We start from the raw sequence: 19,644 nt of genomic DNA, 5'->3' as shown, positions 1-19,644 counted from the left end.
CTGGAACTCCTTTCCTAACAGCACTGTGGGTGTACCTACCCCACATGGACTGCAGCGGTTCAAGAAGGCAGCTCACCGTCACCTTCTCAAGGGCAATTAGGGATGGGTAATAAATGCTGGCCTGCCAGTGACACCTACATCCCATGAATGAATTTTAAAAAAACACTCAGAAAGAATCTGGTCTCTTTCTCCAGAAGGTGAAACACATAATGACTGACAACCAGAAAACTTGTCAGTTTTTCTGCCCATCCCAGGTGTTCTGTGCTACTGGGCTTGTCCAATTAAAGGAGCCCTTGTCAATTTTCTGCCCCTGTTACCAGGGTTTCTGCTCATTTTTAACCTGAGCCATGTGACAAACAGCAACACTGTTGCCAATCAACTCCCTCACTGTCCCCTTGATTAAAAACTGATCCAACAATTGTTTAGCTTAACTATAAATTCCTTTTTAAAAATTATTTTTAACAAAACAGAATCGCTTTCATAACAGTATGTAGCTATGATTTTATTGACTGGTGTAGCATGCTCGAGGGGCTGTTCCTAACAAAATTTAAACAATCCCAAAATGTACAATACCTTTCACAGATGAATGAATTAGATAATTTCTTGAAATCTCCACTGTACCCTTTAAACATAAGGGGCTGAATTTTACCCTTGTTGGACTGGAGCTGTCCACCGACTGAAGAGTCGGTGGCGAACCTGCCTTCGCTAGCCCTGGGGATCCGGACCACATTTTACGGTCCCCAGGCCTTTAATTGGTCTGAGGCGAAACTTCCAGCTCATTGAGGCTGGCAGCTCTTAGTCCCAGCGACGCCACTGAGAGCGGTGGCCACTGCGGGGACTGCAACTCAGTTTCGAGAAGAAGTGGAAGGATGGCCCTGGGAAAAGGTAAGTTTTTGGTCCCTCATTGGGCTGATCGGTCGGGCCCCGGTGAGGCAAGGGTGGTTGATTGGGGGGACGGGTGGGCGCTTTGGGTGCTGGGGGTGGCTGGGGCATTGGGGGTGGCCCTCCATCGGGCACAGGGTGGCTTTGCTCAGACCTGGGCCACCTGACCAGCCAAGGGTAAAATCCCCGTGGTGGCGGGTGGCGGCCTTTTCGTGGTCTACTTAAGGGCCTTGATTAGCCTGGGGCGGGCGGGTCGGTCTTCACCGCCGCCACCCCGCGTAAAATAGTGGCGGAAGCGTGAGCGGGTCAGGAAGGGCCCCCGAGCCTCCCACTCCGTTTTACGCTCCCCCAGCAAACCCCCCCTCGCCCCCCCCGTAACCAAACTGCTCTTTGCAGGGGCATAAAATTCCAACCAAGATCTGTGGAGTCTGGCTCTGTTGAAGGATTTGCACCAGAAATATTAATTTGTCTTTTCTCTCACCGATGCCATTTGGCTTGTTGAGTACTTCTAGCATTTACTGTTTTTGTTTTAGATCTCCAGTATTTGCAGTTTTTATTTTTATGTCTTTCTGTTTGAAAACTGCATTTGGCATCTACAGCAGAAATGATTGTAAAGCCAACGTTATGGTAACTTTCATTCATAATCTGGCCCGAAGATTAGCTCGAAGAACCTGCTGGAGAAGCAGATCTCACCTGTGGAAGATCCGTCAACAAGGTACCATCAGCATTCACCATACTCCCAGAACGCCCAAAACCAAACCCAAGGATCCCCCTGCTCCTTACCCAATCCACTCTGAACCAGGCTCAACCTCTGAATCCAGCCCCATCAGATCACTCCTCCCGCTAAAGCCTCTGGTTTAACCCCATGATATAGAGAGATGAGTATGCTCACTCTGGTCATCTCACCCACACCCATGCAGCAGAGAGGCTGGGGAATGGACCCTCAAACTTTAGCCACCAGTGCTCTGCTGGTTCGCCAGGCTCCCGAACACTGATTCAACATAAAACCCATGGGTCTAAAAACAGACTCCCCAGCTCCTTCCCACCCCTTCCCCCCACTCTCAGCTGGCAGAGTCACTGGGATGATTTTAACCTAACCTGTGTCAGTAAACCGACAGGATGAGGTGTGATACTGGTTGTACACTCCACCCAATTTTAATCTCCATTGAGGTCAACAGAGAGTGATATTGAACAGGTGTAAAGTTGGCATTCCAACCAATCGCATTGGATTCCCATCTGCTGAGTTAGGTTAAAATCACTTCAAGCAACAGATTTGCTATGTGGGAGAGATGATCAGCGAGGAGAAGACTTACCGGGGATAATATTAAACTGTGTTGTGGGACAACTCAATTACCACACGAGGAGACTCATGTACAGGTTCAATCGATTTATTCAAGCGTACGCAGGGAGAGATACCACTCAGGTATTCTTTACATTCATGAGCACAAACGTATATACCATTTTATTATGCAATGTGTTCAAACAATGGATGATTGATCATAAAACAATGGTGATTGATTACACATTCCAATGAACACACATCCTCAACCTTATCAATACACATACCAGATGGCTCCATGCCGTGCCTATTATCTCTTTGTTTCCCATCACACCAGCCTTCCACGGAAACAGTGGCCTCGAGGCTCAGGCTCCAACCTTCACTCCCTAATCCTGCCCTTTACCCTAGCAGCATGTTTGTTTCTTTTCTCAACCTGCCTGTTAAATTCTGCTGAGATGCTTTTCTAAAACTCAACTTGTTTCTACTTAACCCCTTCAAGCTGCAAGAAATAAAACAGACAAATAATCAAGCTTTATTTCATCTCAAGTATTTTACTTCATAATCTTAACTGAATTCATGACTTAGGATTCAAGATTAAATGCAATGAAACCAGAACTAACTGAACAGAAAGGTTAAACTATGATAAAGATGATTCATAGAGAACCTGCAGTGAAAATTTTACAGAATTTTACGCAAGCCATACACATTGGCAGGAGAGCTTCTCACGGCAATTAACAGCCAAGCAGACACTTAAAAAAGAATACAATGGGCTGTTGCTTTGCTACGTGATGTCTAGATGTTTTGAGGTATAGTCTCCACCACGTACACTGTCTACGTTTATTGTGGGCACCCACCTATATCAGGCAAATGGTGCTAACCATTTACCATTACCACAGGCCTCAATTACAAAGGCCCTGCTTATAATATATTAAACGCACTGAGTATTTTGGATGGATCAATAAATATTTTGCACCTCATTAATCCCCTGTTTTTAGCGATTTACAAAGCTCTGCTATATTCAGTCAAAGTTGGCTCTTCAATCAGCTGTTTGTACCAGATTAAAGTGCGATTGCCTTCACCATGAGATTCTTCGTATTGGTATTGATTTGGATGCAATGACTAACAATTATGAGAGGCATTTGCTAAGGGCAGATTTCAGGCATTCTGCTTTCAGCCTGATTTTTCTGAATAGAAATAATGTTGGTCACATCAACCACGACATGTTGCATCATTATTGCAACTGGTTTTACTGGCCACTGCATATAATGGGCAAATTGCATTAACACCAGTACAGCCCACAATGGTGGAGGCTGTATCTATCTACTACTCTGCTGTACCCTTTTATGCTGTAAAAAATCCCTTGATAGAGGCTGAATTAGAGTCAGATTGAAATTTGAGCCCCGCTCCCAATTCACTGCATGCATTTAAGGTGTAATTAGAGCAGAACTTTACAATAGCAGAGTGGGTCCTATGGAAAAATGCCTTCTCCCAGGTTGTGCTAGCCAGATATATTCCGGTATTAAAAAAAGGCGAACTGAGACACACCAATCGTCATAGAGATTTCCCATTTTATAAAGTGCACGGTTCTGGGCCCAGTCAACACTCTGAATTTCCTCCATTAAGGCTCAGCCTAGGTGCTCACAGAGACACCAGAGCTAAGCCTACCATTAATAATCAACCTAGAGGTTCGAGCAATTGGTGATGCTTGTGGATGGAGGTGTACATGTTCATTTGATATTTCTCAGTCCCCCAGTTTAATTAAAGCAGTAAAAAAAACATTTGAAATGAAAAAATGCCTGTTCAGAATGGAGGAGAACAATTGGGGTAGATTTTAGTCTTCATCCCAAATGATAACCTGGGGTGACAGACCACCTTCCCACGATTGAACCCACCTGATTATCATCCCATTGGTTTCAACAGAATGGAGATGAAGGGCTTGCGATTGGGCTCACTCCCTCCATACTGCCCGCATGGCTCCACCCACTAATCGTTAGATTTACCACCCCGGCAATGAAGACTATAATCTACCTCAATAGGTCATGTGGCAGAACTGTAGGTATTCTGACACAGCGGTGTTATGTACTTGATGATTATCTCCCAGCCAACAGACTCATGGTTTTGTGTGATGTATAAGCATTAAATGCAGTTTCTAGTACACCTTGAGTTACTTTAGCAACCTTTTCCCAAGTAATGGATGAGTCACTGTATTGCTGTTGCTTCTTTAGTAACTCGATCTGTTCCTCCATCATCTGAGCTTTCATTTGAAAACCTTGCTTCATTAATTCCTTCTGTTCCTTCAGTCTGCTGTCCAGTGCCATCCTCTGCTCTCTCTGCAAGTTCTCTTTCTCTTCCTCCATCCTTTGCTTCAGCTGTTTGACACTCTCATCATAAAGCAGCTTCTCGTTGTTCCTCATCTTCTCTATGGTCTTCACTGCCTCTTCCTGAGCCTTTGCCTTTTGTTCGGCGTCAGCAGCTCTCTGCTTCTCAACTTCAAAAGTAGAAGAGAAACTCATCAGTAGTGATATTTACACACAGTCGCAAACATGCACACACGTATTTTTTCCCCCGCAAGATGTGGGCATCGCTGGCTAGCATTTATTGCCCTTCAGAAGGTGGTGGTGAGCCGCCTTCTTGAACCGTTGCACTCAATGTGGTGTGGTGCAGGGAGTTCCAGGATGTTGAACCAGTGACAGTGAAGGAACATCAATATAGATCCAAGTCAGGACTGTGTGTGACTGGGAGGGGAACTTGCAGGTGGTGGTGTTCCCATGCGCCTGCTGCCCTTGTCCTTCTAGGTAGTAGAGATTGCAGGTTTGGAAGGTGCTGTCGAAGGAACCTTGGCGAGTTGCTGCAGTGCATCATGTAGATGATACACACTGCTGCCACTGTGCATCAGTGGTGGAGAGAATGCATGTTGAAGGTGGTGGATGAGCTGCCAATCAAGTGGGCTGCTCTGTCCCAGATAGTTTATTTATTTATTTAGAGATACAGCACTGAAACAGGCCCTTCGGCCCATCGAGTCTGTGCCGACCAAGAACCACCCATTTATACGAACACAAAAGTAATCGCATATTCCTACCACCTACCTACACTAGGGGCAATTTACAATGGCCAATTTACCTACCAACCTGCAAGTCTTTGGCTGTGGGAGAAAACCAGAGCACCCGGCGGAAACCCATGCGGTCATAGGGAGAACTTGCAAACTCCACACAGGCAGCACCCAGAATCGAACCCAGGTCCCTGGAGCTGTGAGGCTGTGGTGCTAACCACTGCGCCACTGTGCCACCCCTTCTTCAGCTTCTTGAGTGTTGTTGGAGCTGCACCCATCCAGGCAAGTGGGGAGTCTTCCATCACACTCCTGACTTGTGCCTGTGGACAGGTGTTGGGGAGTCATGACTGAGTTACTCACTGCAGAATTCACAGTCTCTGACCTGCTCTTGTAGCCACTGTATTTATGTGGCTGGTCCAGTTCAGTTTCTGGTCAATGGTGACCCTCAGGATATTGATAGTGGGGGATTCAGCGATGATAATGCCATTGACTGTCAAGGGGATATGGTTAGATTCTCTCTTATTTGAGATAGTCATTGCCTGGCACTTATGTGGCACGAATGTAACACGCCACTTATCAGCCCAAGGCTTAATGTTGTCCAGGTCTTGCTCCGTATTGACATGGAGTGCTTCAGTATCTGAGGAGTCGCGAATGATGCTGAACATTGTGCAATCATCAGCTATCCCACTTCTGACCTTGTGATGTAGAGAAAGTCATTGATGAAGCATCTGAAGATGGTTGGGCCTGGGACGCTACCTATAGACCCCCCAATAGCAACAGAGACACGGAGGAACAGATTGGGAGGCAGATTTTGGAAAGGTGCAGAAGTAACAGGGTTGTTGTCATGGGTGACTTCAACTTCCCTAATATTGATTGGAACCTCCTTAGTGCAAATAGTTTGGATGGAGCAGATTTTGTCAGGTGTGTCCAGGAAGGTTTCCTGACTCAATATGTAGATAGGCTGACTAGAGGGGAGGCTATGTTGGATTTGGTGCTTGGCAACGAACCAGACCAGGTGGCAGATCTCTTGGTGGGAGAGCATTTCGGTGATAGTGATCACAACTTTACCATAGTCATGGAGAGGGATAGGAGCAGACGGGATGGGAAAATATTTAATTGGGGGAGGGGGAATTACAATGCTAATAGGCAGGAACTGGGGAGCTTAAATTAGGAACAGATGTTCTCAGAGATATGCACGACAGAAATGTGGAGGTTGTTTAGGGAGCACTTGCTGCGACTGCTGGATAGGTTTGTCCCGATGAGGCAAGGAAGGGATGGTAGGATGAAGGAACCTTGGATGACAAGAGATGTGGAACAGCTAGTCAAGAGGAAGAAGGAAGCTTACTTAAGGTTGAGGAAGCAAGGATCAGACAGGGCTTTAGAGGGTTACAAGGTAGGCAGGAAGGAACTGAAGAATGGACTTAGGAGAGCTAGAAGGGGACATGAAAAAGTCTTGGCGGGTAGGATTAAGGAAAATCCCAAGGCGTTCTACACTTAAGTGAGGAACAAGAGGATGGCCAGAGTGAGGATAGGGCCGATCAGGGATAGTGGAGGGAACTTGTGCCTGGAGTCGGAGGAGGTAGGGGAGGTCCTAAATGAATACTTCGCTTCAGTATTCACTTGCGAGAGGGACATTGTCGTTTGTGAGGACAGCGTGAAACAGGCTGATATGCTCGAACAGGTTGATGTTAAGAAGGAGGATGTGCTGGAAATTTTGAAAGACATGAGGATAGATAAGTCCCCGGGGCCAGACGGGATATACCCAAGGATATTACGGAAGCGAGGGAAGAGATTGCTGCGCCTTTGGCGATGATCTTTGCGTCCTCACTGTCCACTGGAGTAGTACCAGATGATTGGAGGGTGGCAAATGTTATTCCCTTGTTCAAGAAAGGGAATAGGGATAACCCTGGGAATTACAGACCAGTCAGTCTTACGTCGGTGGTGGGCAAATTATTGGAGAGAATTCTGAGAGACAGTATTTATGATTATTTGGAAAAGCATAGTTTGATTAGAGATAGTCAGCATGGCTTTGTGAGGGGCAGGTCATGCCTCAGAAGCCTTATTGAATTCTTTGAAGATGTGACAAAACACATTGATGAAGGAAGAGCAGTGGATGTGGTGTATATGGATTTTAGCAAGGCGTTTGATAAGGTTCCCCATGGTAGGCTCATTCAGAAAGTAAGGAGGCATGGGATACAGGGAAATTTGGCTGTCTGGATACAGAATTGGCTGGCCCATAGAAGACAGAGGGTGGTAGTAGATAGAAAGTATTCAGCCTGGAGCTCGGTGACCAGTGGTGTTCCGCAGGGATCTGTTCTGGGACCTCTGCTCTTTGTGATTTTTATAAATGACTTGGATGAGGAAGTGGAAGGTTGGGTTAGTAAGTTTGCCAATGACACAAAGGTTGCTGGAGTTGTGGATAGTGTGGAAGGCTGTTGTAGGTTGCAACGGGACATTGACAGGATGCAGAGCTGGGCTGAGAAGTGGCAGATAGCGTTCAACCTGGAAAAGTGTGAAGTGATTCATTTCGGAAGGTCGAATTTGAATGCAGAATACAGGCTTAAAGACAAGATTCTTGGTACTGTGGAGGAACAGAGGAATCTTGGGGTCCACGTCCATAGATCCCTCAAAGTTGCCACCCAAGTTGATAGGGTTGTTAAGAAGGCGTATGGGGTGTTGGCTTTCATTAACAGGGGGATTGAGTTTAAGAGCCGCGAGGTTATGCTGCAGCTCTTTCCAGCCCTAGTTAGACCACACTTGGAATATTGTGTTCAGTTCTGTTCGCCTCATTATAGGAAGGATGTGGAAGCTTTAGAGAGGGTGCAGAGGAGATTTACCAGGATGCTGCCTGGACTGGAGGGCCTGTCTTATGAAGAAAGATTGAGGGAGATAGGGCTTTTCTCATTGGAGCGAAGAAGGATGAGAGGTGACTTGATAGAGGTGTACAAGATGATGAGAGGCATAGATAGAGTGGATAGCCAGAGACTTTTTCCCAGGGCGGAAAGGGCTATCACCAGAGGGCATAATTTTAAGGTGATTGGAGGAAGGTTTAGGGGAGATGTCAGAGGTAGGTTCTTTACACAGAGAGTGGTGGGTGCGTGGAATGCACTGCCAGCGGTGGTAGTAGAAGCAGATACATCAGGGACATTTAAGCGACTCTTGGATGATAGTAGAATGAAGGGTATGTAGGTAGTTTGATCTTAGAGTAGGTTAAAGGGTCAGCACAACATCGTGGGCCGAAGGGCCTGTACTGTGCTGTACTGTTCTATGTTCTATGTTCTATGTTCTATGTTCCCAATGACTCCAGTTTTGCTGGGGCTCCTTGATGCCAAGGGCAGTCATTCTCACCTCACCTCTTGAGTTCAGCTTTTTTGTTCATGTTTGGACCAAGGCTGGAATGAGGTCAGGAGCTGAGTGGCCCTGGCGGAACCCAAACTGAGCGTTAGTAAGCAGGTTGTTGCTGAGCAAGTGCCGCTTGAAAGCACTGTCGATGACACCTTCCATCACTTTTCTGATGATTGAGAGTAGACTGATAGGGTGGTAATTGGCTGAGTTGGATTTGTCCTGCTTCCTGTGTATAGAACATAACAGGGCAATTTTCCACATTGTCGTGTAGTTGCTAGTGTTGCAGTTGTACTGGAACAGCTTGCCTAGGGGAAAGGCCAGCTCTGGAGCACAAGTCTTCAGTCCTATTGCTGGAATATTGTCAGGGTCCATTGCCGTTGCAATATCCAATGCCTTCAGCTGTTTCTTAATACTACATGGAGTGAATCGAATTGGCTGAAGTCTGGCATCTGTGATAATGGGGACTTCAGGAGGAGGCTGAGATGGATCATCCACTCGACACTTCTGGCTGAAGATGACTGCAAATAATTCAGCCTTGCGCACATATTTGCACACACACACAAAAGCATGCATGCACATACCGGCAGATGCACATTCACGCACTTCCTAAATAATTTCTAAATTCTTTAAATTTACTGGCACACACATCATATTTTTTTATTGGTGATATCCTCCTTCTAAAGGAATGATTATAGATGTCTGGTGACATTGAGCAATTGTGCATGTAACCTGTTGTCTTAAGGTTATTGGATTCAACAAACAGTATGCGCACCCACGTAATCCTCTTTAGGCCTGTATTTAAAATTATGAGGGGTTTTGATAGAACAGATAGGGTAAAACTGTTTCCTTTGGCAAGTGGTCATCATAGATGTAAAATATTAAGATCTGGAATGCACTACTTGAAAGGATGGTGGAATCAGCTAGCATAGGAACTTTCATAAGGCAATTGGACATGTAATTGAAGAGGATTAATTTGCAGGATTATAGGGAAAAAGACAGGGTTTGGGGCAAAATTGGAAGCTCAGTCATTGAGTATGTTTAAAGCAGAGATTGACAGATTTCTAAATACAAATTACATAAGGGATATGAGGATAATGTGGGAAAAGGGCATTGAAGTGAATGATCAGCCATGACCATATTGAATGACAGGGCAGGCTCAATGGGCTGAATGGCCTACTCCTGCTCCTATGTTCCTATCTTCCTATTTCTTTGAAAGAGCCAGCACAGTCTCAATGGGCCAAATGACCTTCTTCTGTCAACATAAGAATATATGAAATAGGAGCAGGAATAGACGATACGGCCCCTCGAGCCTGCTCTGCCATTCACTACGATCATGACTGATATTGGACCTCAATTACACTTTCCTGCCCGATTCCCATATCCCTTGATTTCTCTACAGTCCAATAATCTATCTATCTCAGCTTGAATATACTCAATGACTGAGCAGTCACAGCCCTCAGGGGGAGAGAATTTCAGAGAAGAAATATCTCCTCATCTCAGTCTTACATGATCAGCCCCTTATCCTGAGACTATACTCCCTAGTTCAAGACTCTCTAGGCAGGGAAAGCAGTCTTTCAGCATCTACCTGTCAAGCCCCCTCAAAATCTTATATGCTTCAATGAGATCACCTCTCATTCCTCTAAATTCCAGAGAGTATAGGCTCACTCTGCTCACCCTATCATAGGACTACTCTCTCATCCCTGTGCTGTCGGATCCTACAATCCTACCTTATTACTGCGACTGTAAGTGCTCCCACAGCTGGGATAGCTAGTGCTTTGGCTATTGGTTCTTGTGACTGCTACAACTGCTGTTACTATCACTGCTATTGCTGCGACTGCTGGTACTACTAGTACTTGTCCATTTTGGCAGGAAGGGTAAAATAGAACCATATTATCTAAATGATGAGACCTTGCAGAGCTCTGAGATGCAGAGGGATCTGGGTGACCTAGTACACGAATTGCAAAATGTTAGAATGCAGGTTCAGCAAATAATTAGGAAAGCTAATAGAATGTTATTGTTTATTGTGAGGAGAATTGAATACAAAAGTAGGGAGGTTATGCTTCACTTATACAAGGCATCGGTGAGACCACATTTAGAGTACTGTGTACAGTATTGGTCTCTTTATTTAAGGAAGGATGTAAATACATTGAAAGTAGTTCACAGAAGGTTTATTAGACTAATACCTGGAATGGGCGAGTTGTCTTATGAGGAAAGATAGGACAGGCTAGGCTTGTACCCGCTGGAGTTTAGATGAGTAGAAGGTGACTTGATTGAAACATATAAGATCCTGAGTGGTCTTGACAGGGTGGATGTGGAAAGGATGTTTCCCCTTGTGGGAGATTCTAGAACTGGGGTCACTATTTAAAGATAAGGAGTTGCCTACTCAAGACAGAGATGAGGAGAAATGTTTTCTCTCGGAGGGTCGTGAGTCTTTGGAACTCTCTTCCTCAAAAGGCCGTGGAAGCAGTCTTTAAATATTTTTTAAGGCAGAGGTAGATAGATTCTTGATAAGCAAAGGGGTGAAAAGTTATCAGAGGCAGGCAGAAATGTGGAGTTGAGGTGACAATCAGATCAGCCATGATCTTATTGAATGGCGGAGCAGGCTTGAGGGGCCGTGTGGCCTACACTTGCTCCTAATTTGTATGTTCCCATGTTCGTATGTTGCTGCTATGAGCTAATACGAATAATAGCACTGATATTACTGTTGTTACTAGTACTGTTACTAGTATTGCATGCATTTGTACAGTGGCTTTAACAATGTCCCAGGGTGTTTGAAAGAGTAAGAGACCTGGACACCAAACTTGAGAAAGAAATGACCTCCTCATCACAGGCCTGTGGTCCCTGCTGCAAAGTGCAGGGGTGTTATAATGTTGAAAGTGAACAGAACAGGGCTCAGCTCTGATGCACTGTATGGTTAAGCTCAGATTTTACATTTTCAGACTGTGGTGAGCCCATTGTGTACTTCAAGCATTGCTAATCTCCGATTGGAAGGTTTCTCCCAGTTTTATTACCTCTACTACATTTCTATCTCTCTCTTGTACAGCTGCAAATCCCGCACAATCAATTGCATCATTCTTAACCCTTTGATTCCCTCAGCAACAGAGTGACTGCAACATCCTTACCCGCCAGTTGTTTAGCCTTGTCTGTCAGCATCTTGTCAGCCTGAAGCACGGAATCCGCTTCTGGGATTTTCTGTTTCATGAACTTGTTCAAGGCTTCTTCAGCCTGTGGGAGTGGGAGATTTAAAATCCAATCAAGGAAATGTCACATTGACAGCTCACTGATTTATCATTGAGAATTAGACCTGTTGGGGAAGGAGAGTTCACTGATTTATCATTGAGAATTAGACCTGTTGGGGAAGGAGAGCTCACTGATTTATCATTGAGAATTAGACCTGTCGGGGAAGGAGAGCTGACTGATTTATCATTGAGAATTAGAACTGTCAGGGAAGGAGAGCTGACTGATTTATCATTGAGAAGTAGACCTGTTGGGGAAGGAGAGCTCACTGATTTATCATTGAGAATTAGACCTGTTGGGGAAGGAGAGTTCACTGATTTATCATTGAGCATTAGACCTGTTGGGAAAGGAGAGTTCACTGATTTATCATTGAGAAGTAGACCTGTTGGGGAAGGAGAGCTCACTGATTTATCATTGAGAATTAGACCTGTTGGGGAAGGAGAGTCCATTGATTTATCATTGAGAAGTAGATCTGTTGGGGAAGGAGAGTTTTTTGACTCATCATTGAGAATTAGACCTGTTGGGGAAGGAGAGCTCACTGATTTATCATTGAGAATTAGACCGGTTGGGGAAGGAGAGTTCACTGATTTATCATTGAGAATTACACCTGTTGGGGAAGGAGAGCTCACTGATTTATCATTGAGAATTAGACCAGTTGGGGAAGGAGAGCTCACTGATTTATCATTGAGAATTAGACCTGTTGGGGAAGGAGAGCTCACTGATTTATCATTGAGAATTAGACCTGTTGGGGAAGGAGAGCTCACTGATTTATCATTGAGAAATAGACCTGTTGGGGAAGGATAGCTCACTGATTTATCATTGAGAATTAGACCTGTTGGGGAAGGAGAGTCCATTGATTTATCATTGAGAAGTAGACCTGTTGGGGAAGGAGAGTTCACTGATTTATCATTGAGAATTAGACCTGTTGGGGAAGGAGAGTCCATTGATTTATCATTGAGAAGTAGACCTGTTGGGGAAGGAGAGCTCACTGATCTATCATTGAGAATTAGACCTGTTGGGGAAGGAGAGTCCATTGATTTATCATTGAGAGGTAGATCTGTTGGGGAAGGAGAGTTCACTGATTTATCATTCAGAATTAGACCTGTCGGGGAAGGAGAGCTCACTGATCTATCATTGAGAATTCGACCTGTTGGGGAAGGAGTGTTCACTCATTTATCATTGAGACGTAGACCTGTTGGGGAAGGAGAGCTCACTGATCTATCATTGAGAAGTAGACCTGTTGGGGAAGGAGAGTTCACTGATCTATCATTGAGAATTATACCTGTTGGGGAAGGAGAGTCCATTGATTTATCATTGAGAATTAGACCTGTTGGGGAAGGAGAGTTCACTGATTTATCATTGAGAATTAGACCTGTTGGGGAAGGAGAGTTCACTGATTTATCATTGAGAATTAGACCTGTTGGGGAAGGTGAGTTCACTGATTTATCATTGAGAAGTAGACCTGTTGGGGAAGGGAGTCCATTGATTTATCATTGAGAAGTAGATCTGTCGGGGAAGGAGAGCTCACTGATTTATCATTGAGAATTAGACCTGTTGTGGAAGGAGACTTTTTTGATTAATCATTGAGAATTAGACCTGTTTGGGAAGGAGAGCTGATTGATTTATCATTGAGAAGTAGATCTGTTGGCGAAGAAGAGTCCACTGATTTATCATTGAGAATTAGACCTGTCGGGGAAGGAGAGCTCACTGATTTATCATTGAGAATTAGACCTGTTGGGGAAGGAGAGTTCACTGATTTATCATTGAGAATTAGACCTGTCATGGAAGGAGAGCTCACTGATTTATCATTGAGAATTAGACCTGTTGGGGAAGGAGAGTTCACTGATTTATGATTGAGAATTAGACCTGTTGGGGAAGGAGAGCTGACTGATTTATCATTGAGGAGTAGACCGGTTGGGGAAGGAGAGCTGACTGATTTATCATTGAGAAGTAGACCTGTCGGGGATGGAGAGCTGATTGATTTCTCATTGAGACGTAGACCTGTTGGGGAAGGAGAGTTCACTGATTTATCATTGAGCATTAGACCTGTTGGGAAAGGAGAGTTCACTGATTTATCATTGAGAATTAGACCTGTCGGGGATGGAGAGCTCACTGATTTATCATTGAGAAGTAGACCTGTTGGGGAAGGAGAGTTCACTGATTTATCTTTGAGAATTAGACCTGTTGGGGACTGAGAGTCCATTGATTTATCATTGAGAATTAGACCTGTTGGGGACGGAGAGTCCATTGATTTATCATTGAGAATTAGACCTGTCGTGGAAGGAGAGCTCACTGATTTATCATTGAGAATTAGACCTGTTGGGAAAGGCGAGTTCACTGATTTTTCATTGAGAATTAGACCTGATGGGGATGGAGAGTTCACTGATTTATCATTGAGAATTAGACCTGTCGTGGAAGGAGAGCTCACTGATTTATCATTGAGAATTAGACCTGTCGTGGAAGGAGAGCTCACTGATTTATCATTGAGAATTAGACCTGTTGGGGAAGGAGAGTTCAATGATCTATCATTGAGAAATAGATCTGTTGGGGAAGGAGAGTTCACTGATCTATCATTGAGAAGTAGACCTGTTGGGGAAGGAGAGTTCACTGATTTATCATTGAGAATTAGACCTGTTGGGGAAGGAGAGTTCACTGATTTATCATTGAGAATTAGACCTGTTGGGGACTGAGAGTCCATTGATTTATAATTGAGAATTAGACCTGTTGGGGACGGAGAGTTCACTGATTTATCATTGAGAATTAGACCTGTTGGGGAAGGAGAGTTCACTGATTTATCATTGAGAATTAGACCTGTTGGGGAAGGAGAGTTCACTGATTTATCATTGAGAATTAGACCTGTTGGGGAAGGAGAGTTCACTGATTTATCATTGAGAATTAGACCTGTTGGGGAAGGAGAGTTCACTGATTTATCATTGAGCATTAGACCTGTTGGGAAAGGAGAGTTCACTGATTTATCATTGAGAATTAGACCTGTCGGGGAAGGAGAGCTCACTGATTTATCATTGAGAATTAGACCTGTTGGGGAAGGAGAGCTCACTGATTTATCATTGAGAATTAGACCTGTTGGGGAAGGAGAGCTCACTGATTTATCATTGAGAAATAGACCTGTTGGGGAAGGATAGCTCACTGATTTATCATTGAGAATTAGACCTGTTGGGGAAGGAGAGTCCATTGATTTATCATTGAGAAGTAGACCTGTTGGGGAAGGAGAGTTCACTGATTTATCATTGAGAATTAGACCTGTTGGGGAAGGAGAGTCCATTGATTTATCATTGAGAAGTAGACCTGTTGGGGAAGGAGAGCTCACTGATCTATCATTGAGAATTAGACCTGTTGGGGAAGGAGAGTCCATTGATTTATCATTGAGAGGTAGATCTGTTGGGGAAGGAGAGTTCACTGATTTATCATTCAGAATTAGACCTGTCGGGGAAGGAGAGCTCACTGATCTATCATTGAGAATTCGACCTGTTGGGGAAGGAGTGTTCACTCATTTATCATTGAGACGTAGACCTGTTGGGGAAGGAGAGCTCACTGATCTATCATTGAGAAGTAGACCTGTTGGGGAAGGAGAGTTCACTGATCTATCATTGAGAATTATACCTGTTGGGGAAGGAGAGTCCATTGATTTATCATTGAGAATTAGACCTGTTGGGGAAGGAGAGTTCACTGATTTATCATTGAGAATTAGACCTGTTGGGGAAGGAGAGTTCACTGATTTATCATTGAGAATTAGACCTGTTGGGGAAGGTGAGTTCACTGATTTATCATTGAGAAGTAGACCTGTTGGGGAAGGAGAGTCCATTGATTTATCATTGAGAAGTAGATCTGTCGGGGAAGGAGAGCTCACTGATTTATCATTGAGAATTAGACCTGTTGTGGAAGGAGACTTTTTTGATTAATCATTGAGAATTAGACCTGTTTGGGAAGGAGAGCTGATTGATTTATCATTGAGAAGTAGATCTGTTGGCGAAGAAGAGTCCACTGATTTATCATTGAGAATTAGACCTGTCGGGGAAGGAGAGCTCACTGATTTATCATTGAGAATTAGACCTGTTGGGGAAGGAGAGTTCACTGATTTATCATTGAGAATTAGACCTGTCATGGAAGGAGAGCTCACTGATTTATCATTGAGAATTAGACCTGTTGGGGAAGGAGAGTTCACTGATTTATGATTGAGAATTAGACCTGTTGGGGAAGGAGAGCTGACTGATTTATCATTGAGGAGTAGACCGGTTGGGGAAGGAGAGCTGACTGATTTATCATTGAGAAGTAGACCTGTCGGGGATGGAGAGCTGATTGATTTCTCATTGCGACGTAGACCTGTTGGGGAAGGAGAGTTCACTGATTTATCATTGAGCATTAGACCTGTTGGGAAAGGAGAGTTCACTGATTTATCATTGAGAATTAGACCTGTCGGGGATGGAGAGCTCACTGATTTATCATTGAGAAGTAGACCTGTTGGGGAAGGAGAGTTCACTGATTTATCTTTGAGAATTAGACCTGTTGGGGACTGAGAGTCCATTGATTTATCATTGAGAATTAGACCTGTTGGGGACGGAGAGTCCATTGATTTATCATTGAGAATTAGACCTGTCGTGGAAGGAGAGCTCACTGATTTATCATTGAGAATTAGACCTGTTGGGAAAGGCGAGTTCACTGATTTTTCATTGAGAATTAGACCTGATGGGGATGGAGAGTTCACTGATTTATCATTGAGAATTAGACCTGTCGTGGAAGGAGAGCTCACTGATTTATCATTGAGAATTAGACCTGTCGTGGAAGGAGAGCTCACTGATTTATCATTGAGAATTAGACCTGTTGGGGAAGGAGAGTTCAATGATCTATCATTGAGAAATAGATCTGTTGGGGAAGGAGAGTTCACTGATCTATCATTGAGAAGTAGACCTGTTGGGGAAGGAGAGTTCACTGATTTATCATTGAGAATTAGACCTGTTGGGGAAGGAGAGTTCACTGATTTATCATTGAGAATTAGACCTGTTGGGGACTGAGAGTCCATTGATTTATAATTGAGAATTAGACCTGTTGGGGACGGAGAGTTCACTGATTTATCATTGAGAATTAGACCTGTTGGGGAAGGAGAGTTCACTGATTTATCATTGAGAATTAGACCTGTTGGGGAAGGAGAGTTCACTGATTTATCATTGAGAATTAGACCTGTTGGGGAAGGAGAGTTCACTGATTTATCATTGAGAATTAGACCTGTTGGGGAAGGAGAGTTCACTGATTTATCATTGAGAATTAGACCTGTTGGGGACTGAGAGTCCATTGATTTATCATTGACAATTAGACCTGTTGGGGAAGGAGAGTCCATTGATTTATCATTGACAATCAGACCTGTTGGGGACGGAGAGTCCATTGATTTATCATTGAGAATTAGACCTGTTGGGGACGGAGAGTCCATTGATTTATCATTGACAATTAGACCTGTTGGGGAAGGAGAGTTCACTGATTTATCATTGAGAATTGGAACTGCTGGGGAAGGAGAACTCACGGATTTATCCTTGAGAATTAGACCTGTTGGGGAAGGAGAGTTCACTGATTTATCATTGAGAATTAGACCTGTTGGGGAGGTGGAGCTCACTGATTTATCATTGAGAATTAGACCTGTTGGGGACGGAGAGTCCATTGATTTATCATTGACAATTAGACCTGTTGGGGACGGAGAGTCCATTGATTTATCATTGAGAGTTAGACCTGTTGGGGACGGAGAGTCCATTGATTTATCAGTGAGAATTAGACCTGTTGGGGAAGTGGAGCTCACTGATTTATCATTGAGAATTAAACCTGTTGGGGAAGGAGAGCTCACTGATTTATCATTGAGAATTAGACCTGTTGGGGAAGGAGAGCTCACTGATTTATCATTGAGAATTGGACCTGTCAGGGAAGGAGAGTTCACTGATTTATCATTGAGAATTAGACCTGCTGGGGAAGGAGAGCTCACTGATTTATCATTGAGAATTAGACCTGTCGTGGAAGGAGAGTTCACTGATTTATCATTGAGAAGTAGACCTGCTGGGGAAGGAGAGCTCACTGATTTATCATTGAGAATTAGACCTGTCAGGGAAGGAGAGTTCACTGATTTATGATTGAGAATTAGACCTGTTGGGGAAGGAGAGCTGACTGATTTATCATTGAGAATTAGACCTGTCGTGGAAGGAGAGTTCACTGATTTATCATTGAGAAGTAGAACTGCTGGGGAAGGAGAGCTCACTGATTTATCATTGAGAATTAGACCTGTGGGGGAAGGAGAGTTCACTGATTTATCATTGAGAATTAGACCTGTCATGGAAGGAGAGCTCACTGATTTATCATTGAGAATTAGACCTGTTGGGGAAGGAGAGTTCACTGATTTATGATTGAGAATTAGACCTGTTGGGGAAGGAGAGTTCACTGATTTATCATTGAGGAGTAGACCTGCTGGGGAAGGAGAGCTCACTGATCTATCATTGAGAATTAGACCTGTTGGGGAAGTGGAGCTCACTGATTTATCTTTGAGACTTAGACCTGTTGGGGAAGGAGAGCTCACTGATTTATCATTGAGAATTAGACCTGTTGGGGAAGTGGAGCTCACTGATTTATCTTTGAGACTTAGACCTGTTGGGGAAGGAGAGCTCACTGATTTATCATTGAGAATTAGACTTGTTGGGGAAGTGGAGCTCACTGATTTATCATTGAGAGTTAGACCTGTTGGGGAAGGAGAGGTCACTGATTTATCATTGAGAATTAGACCTGTTGGGGAAGTAGTGCTCACTGTTTTATCATTGAGAATTAGACCTGTTGGGGAAGTGGAGCTCACTGATTTATCGTTGAGAATTAGACCTGTTGGGGAAGTGGAGCTCACTGATTTATCTTTGATAATTAGACCTGTTGGGGAAGGAGAGTTCACTCATCTATCATTGAGGAGTAGACCTGTCGGGAAAGGAGAGCTCACTGATTTATCATTGAGAATTAGACCAGTTGGGGAAGGAGAGTTCACTGATTTATCACTGAGAATTAGACTTGTTGGGGAAGGAGAGTTCACTGATTTATCATTGAGGAGTAGACCTGCTGGGGAAGGAGAGCTCACTGATCTATCATTGAGAATTAAACCTGTTGGGGTAGGAGAGTTCACTGATCTATCATTGAGAATTAGACCTGCTGGGGAAGGAGAGCTCACTGATTTATCATTGAGAATTAGACCTGCTGGGGAAGGAGAGCTCACTGATTTATCATTGAGAATTAGACCTGCTGGGGAAGGAGAGTTCACTGATTTATCATTGAGAATTAGACCTGCTGGGGAAGGAGAGTTCATTGATTTATCATTGAGAATTAGACCTGTCGTGGAAGGAGAGCTCACTGATTTATCATTGAGAATTAGACCTGTTGGGGAAGGCGAGTTCACTGATTTTTCATTGAGAATTAGACCTGATGGGGATGGAGAGTTCACTGATTTATCATTGAGAATTAGACCTGTCGTGGAAGGAGAGCTCACTGATTTATCATTGAGAATTAGACCTGCTGGGGAAGGAGAGTTCACTGATTTATCATTGAGAATTAGACCTGTCGTGGAAGGAGAGCTCACTGATTTATCATTGAGAATTAGACCTGTTGGGGAAGGCGAGTTCACTGATTTTTCATTGAGAATTTGACCTGTTGGGGATGGAGAGTTCACTGATTTATCATTGAGAATTAGACCTGTCGTGGAAGGAGAGCTCACTGATTTATCATTGAGAATTAAACCTGTCGTGGAAGGAGAGCTCACTGATTTATCATTGAGAATTAGACCTGTTGGGGAAGGAGAGTTCACTGATCTATCATTGAGAAGTAGACC

The 19,644-nt window shown here is 43.9% G+C and overlaps 1 protein-coding gene across 1 annotated transcript in view; it reads right to left on the bottom strand.

Annotated features, from left to right (window-relative positions):
• Positions 1–2,304: 2,304 nt before the first annotated feature.
• LOC137346121 (guanylate-binding protein 1-like) overlaps positions 2,305–19,644 on the bottom strand; it is a 34,402-nt gene continuing 17,062 nt past the window's right edge. Inside the window, exons 9-10 of the mRNA XM_068009433.1 lie at positions 11,678–11,780; positions 2,305–4,649 (exon numbers count right to left, since the gene is read on the bottom strand). Coding sequence (XP_067865534.1) covers positions 4,252–4,649; positions 11,678–11,780 — 501 coding nt within the window. The 3' untranslated portion in view covers positions 2,305–4,251. The remainder of the gene's footprint in view (positions 4,650–11,677; positions 11,781–19,644) is intronic.

Source organism: Heterodontus francisci, chromosome 29 (genome assembly GCF_036365525.1).
Source record: "Heterodontus francisci isolate sHetFra1 chromosome 29, sHetFra1.hap1, whole genome shotgun sequence".
Lineage (NCBI taxonomy): Eukaryota > Metazoa > Chordata > Chondrichthyes > Heterodontiformes > Heterodontidae > Heterodontus > Heterodontus francisci.
The sequence above is the reverse complement of the archived record's forward strand: the minus strand, read 5'-3'. Positions and strand labels throughout refer to the sequence as shown.